Source organism: Peromyscus eremicus, chromosome X, assembly GCF_949786415.1.
Source record: "Peromyscus eremicus chromosome X, PerEre_H2_v1, whole genome shotgun sequence".
Taxonomy (NCBI): domain Eukaryota; kingdom Metazoa; phylum Chordata; class Mammalia; order Rodentia; family Cricetidae; genus Peromyscus; species Peromyscus eremicus.
Window position 1 is genome coordinate 8,265,808 of NC_081439.1, and position 5,039 is coordinate 8,270,846.

Consider the following 5,039-nt stretch of genomic DNA (forward strand, 5'->3'; position numbering starts at 1 on the left):
TACAGTTGTTAATTTCAAAACGAGACACATGAGCAGCATACACAGTATGCATGTAATTTGTTGTAGCTCCGCCTCCAGGGGTGCTTCCGAATCCTAGCACCAGCGGAGGAAGCCCAGGAAGGCCATTGCCTTCTCCCTAGGCTGCCTTCATCTCCCTGTGGAACACCCATCTCCATTCAAAAGTTTGGTTTGCACTCAACCCCTCCCTGGGACACAGGTGCTTGACAGTTTCGAAGGAATTTGTGGAGGAAAATGATGAAATCATTATAGTCGCAAAGATGAGGCAGGTCCTTAGCTTAAGCCTTTTCTTTATCAGGGAGTTCAGAGAACTTGAAGAAGATGGGACATACTAAACTCTGTAAAAAACACCTGAATTCTAGGAATAGGGGTCGGTCACCAGTACTAATGGAAAACTAGCTCTGCTAAATCAGAAAGGGTTGCTGGCTTCCTAAAGCAGCGGGAGAGCTCTGGGATGGTTTTACATTCCTAAAGTCTGGGAGGATTATGCCTGAGAGGATTATGAAATGATTGTTATTCTAATAATTTGAAGAGCTGCTTTTTTTTTTTTTTTTTTTGGTTTTTCGAGACAGGGTTTCTCTGTGTAGCTTTGCACCTTTCCTGGAACTCACTTGGTAGCCCAGGCTGGCCTCGAACTCACAGAGATCCGCCTGTCTCTGCCTCCCAAATGCTGGGATTAAAGGCGTGTGCCACCACCGCCCGGCAAGAGCTGCTTTTTATTGACATTGGTTACTTAACACGGCTTTAAACACTAGTAGCCTGGGTAGCAAAGGGCCAGCTGTCCTAGGTGGGCATGTTAGAAATTAGGTAAATGAGCTGAGTGCTGCATCAAATTCGAGTGGAGTATTGCAGTCTTTTAGATCGCTTCTTTAAGCATTTGGCCTCTGAGGAAATCAGCAGAGATTACCTCCTTTTCCTTTGCCAGGTTAATTAGAAACTTACTTGCTCTGAAGAGCCTTCACTCGACTGGCCTTTATTAAAATATATTCAAATTACAAAATACACTTTGTAAGACATGGCTAAAATAATAATTTCTACTCATGTGAAATAAAAAAAATCCTTTGATGTTTTAATAAAAATCTTAATATAATTCACTTTGTAACTTTAAGCACTTGGTTTGTGTAGATGGAAGTTTCAGTCCTGCCCAGTCCCGTAGCCCTTCAGTCCCAAATAAACACACAGAGGCTTGTATTAATTATAAACTGTTCAACCTATTGCTCAGGCTTATAACTAACTACCTCTTACACTCAAATTAACCCATAATCCTTGTCTTTGTTTAGCCATGTGGCTTGGTACCCTTCTTAGTCCAGCATTCTTATCTTACTTCCTCTGCATCTGGCTCATGACTGTCTCTGCCTTTCCTCTTCCCAGCCTTCTCCTAGTTTGGTCACCCTGCCTACATTTCCTGCCTGGCTACTGGCCAATCAGCGTTCTATTAAACCATTAGGACTGACAAATCTTTACAGTGTACACGAGCATTATCCCACAGCAGGTTTGTATTATTGCAACATAGTCTGAGTTATCTGCACTATTAAGAGCTACTTTTAACCTGCAGAAACTTCTCAAACACATGCTCTGATATATGCACGATAGTAATGAGCATAGAACTCTATATAAACTGAGTACTTTGTGACAGCTCTTTTGAGGCCTCTATTACTTTATACTGACTATCAGAAAAGCATGGCAGTTTTTATTTCAGAACCTTGTGTGGCAGGCCAGCCTCCAAAGGTGACCCATAGTGATCTTTGCCTTCTGGTATTCCACAATGAACTAGGGTTGGTTTGTGAACATACCTACCCTCCACCCTCATGTTTAGAATGTGAAAGGGACTTCCCACAAACAAAAGTAATGCTTGGATGCTGCACAAGATGAGAACTTTCCCTGGAGTTCTACTGTTGGGCCTGTCTTAGCCAAGAGCTGATGGCTTCAGAACCTTGCAGATGTGTTTAATGTCTTCGCATTTGCAAACTTTGTCAGAAGCATGTTCAGCACTTCTGAACATGTGTATTGGGTCTCCCAGAAACCATCTGGGCCTTCCTATATTCAGCAGAATCCTGGACAAGGCACGTGGTGGATCGAATCCCAGAGGACAACCTGCCCTAGCAGTAACAATCTCACCTCCCAACCTCCGTCTTTCTTCCCTCTTTACACGCTCTCTGGTTTAAGACATCATTGGCACCCAGAGAATTCCTAGAGGATACTCTGAGCCACTGGTGTTGACCAGTGGTCCTCACCCCCCATTCCTAGCTAGTTTTCAAGCCCCTGGGCAGGGCTGATCAGCTGCACAAACGGCTGTCATTTTCCACTTCGAAGGATAAACGGAAGAATTATGAATTTGGGCATGCCTACCTAAAACTGAGAACTGCCAGCAGCCATCCTGAGTCCTTTATCCCATCTTCATTGCAGTTTCCATAATTGCTCTACATCACCAAGAGACACTAGACTAGTATTCAAAATCGAGACTGGGATTTCACTACATTTCTTTAAACCTACTTCTAAACTTTTCCCTCTATAGAAACAGCCCCCCCCCCCCCCCCCCCGCGCGCCCTACCCTCTTTGGTGTGGGGACTTGTCACTACCAAATTTTAATAACTCATCTGTGGTACCAACACCCTTGTTTGCCCTGGGCACCCAAAAGCCTGTTCCCTAGAAAGGTTTTTGTTTTGTTTCTTAGCAAAGCTATGAGTAGACAGATGGTTTGGTTTTCCTCCTGTCTTCCTCCCTTGTCTAACCCTGACTGTACCTGGGAAACCTCTTCCCTGGCAGTTCACAAAACGGGCAACACTCAAGAGCAATTTGATGCTTTTTTTAATGAGCCAAACTACAGGTTTAAATCGGGTTTGCACTGTTTTAGAATCCAAACCAAAGTTTTCCTTGACCTTTCTTTAGGAGGAATAGAGTCCAGGCTGCCTCTCCCACCCCTAGTCATCAAGCTTATTTGGCCGGAGGGTTGCTGGCCTTGGCGCCACCACCGTAGTGGTACTTAAGGTAACGGCTCCCCTGAATGCTCTGCGCCACAATGTTGGTGAGATGGCATGCCAACAGCAGGTAATTTCGAGGCTGGACCCGGTAGGCAAAGCGCATGAAAGCCATGGAGTAGAAGATGAGCGCTGTGGTCATGCGGCTGCTGCTGATGTCAGGAGCTGCCTTCATATCCTTGAAGGCGGCCAGTGGAAGGCCCCAGTTGGCCACAGGACCCCAGAAGTGGGTGCTGGTTAATGTAATCCCGGAACTCCTTGGTCTTCACATAGTCTTGAGTTTTCCGCATTAGCGCTGTGACCCCCGCCATGGTCGCCTCAGTCAGAGAAGTGCCAAGGCCAAGCTGCCAGCCACCAATGGAGCACCGAACGCCGACCTCGTAGCTGACCCTGACACAGCAACAGCCAGCAGCAGCTTGCAGGCCTCTGCCGTCAAGCACACAGGGTCCCACGTGCTGCTGATGCACTGCTGCCATGCTCAGCTGACGCAGGACTATTGGCGTGGAAGGACGTGGCTTACACCTGTAGCACATAGGACCTGTGCACATGTGCCCTTGTGGATGATCTCTGGGTGGACGGACTGTATGTAGTCCATGGCTCTTCCTATACCCGAACCCATGCAAACACGGGCACTGAGGGCTCTCTGAGCTACCAGGGCAGCGATGACCCAGCCTCTTCTCCTCAACTGTTGTAGAAGAGACTGTTACTTGTTTCCTCTGGCCTCTAATGCCATGGCAATTCAATTTCTCAACCAGATATAGAAATTCAGTCTTTAGTAATTTGAAGACAGTGCCATTTCACCCCTAAATATTCTAGCATCTGTCTCTTAGAACAAAGATATTTGCCTGCCTGGCCACAGTACCATCATCCACTCATACTCAGGTCTATATATACAGTACTGTTAGCTGATAGCCAATACATATTTATTTATTTAGGTTTTTTTTTTCGAGACACGGTTTCCCTGTGTAGCTTTGGAGCCTTTCCTGGAACTCGCTTGGTAGCCCAGGCTGGCCTCGAACTCACAGAGATCCGCCTGGCTCTGCCTCCCGAGTGCTGGGATTAAAGGCGTGCGCCATCACCGCCTGGCCGCCAATACATATTTAAGTGTTGGAACTTGATGACTGCCTTTGGTTTTGTTTCTCTCATTCTTGTTAAGACAAATTCAAAATCCAGTCGAAGTTCACAGTTGATTTACACTTGGGGTTGGTCAATCTCCTTTAATCTAGGACAGTTTCCCATCCACTCCCCCCCCTTTTTTTTTCTTCTGTAACATTGATATTACTGAAGAGTCCAGCCCATTGGCTTTTCAGAGCATCCTTAGTTTGGAAACATTGTATTTATAGAACAAGAGCACCAGTTATATTGTCTTTAGTACATCACCATGGAGGTATCTGGTGTCACTTCGTTCTGTCATTGTAGTAAGCTGGGTACTTGATTGATTATGAAGTTGTCTGACAATTTCTCCATTATAAAGGTTGTTTTCCCCTTTATTAATTAACAGATAATCTTAGGAGGCACTTTGGTAGTATATGGGCACCCTATTTCCAACAGCTTTCCATAACAAATGTTTGACGTCTCTTAATGAAAATTCTTTAAAGACTTATTTTATGCACATGTGTGTATGTGTATATGTGTGCCTATGGTGCGGTGGGCCTCCGGAGACCAGAAGAGAGTGTCTGATCCCCTGGAGCTGGAGTTATGGTGGTTGTGAGCCACCATATGTAGGTGTTTGGGAACTGAACTTAGGTCTTCTGGAAGAGTGGCAGGCACTCTTAACCACTGAACCACCTCTCCAGTCTCACTGAAAATGACAAACTTACTGGTTATTTTCTCAATGATTTTACTTTGTCTAGTAAAAATAGCAATTGTTGGGCTAGGGAGATGGCTCAATGGTTAAGAGCACTTGTTGCTCTTGCGGAGGACATGGGTTCAATTCCCGGCACCCACGTAGCTTCTTGTGACTGTCTATAACTCCAGTTCCAGGGGATCTGAAGCCCTCTTCTGACCTTCAAGGACACAAGGCACACATATGTTGCACATATA

At 45.5% G+C, this 5,039-nt stretch overlaps 1 protein-coding gene across 1 annotated transcript; it reads right to left on the reverse strand.

Moving 5' to 3' along the window:
• Positions 1-2,952: 2,952 nt before the first annotated feature.
• Positions 2,953-3,307, reverse strand: Mpc1l (mitochondrial pyruvate carrier 1 like). The gene is given in 2 exon segments (XM_059251452.1): positions 2,953-3,234; positions 3,236-3,307. Coding segments are annotated over 2 exon segments (354 nt in total).
• Positions 3,308-5,039: the final 1,732 nt, after the last annotated feature.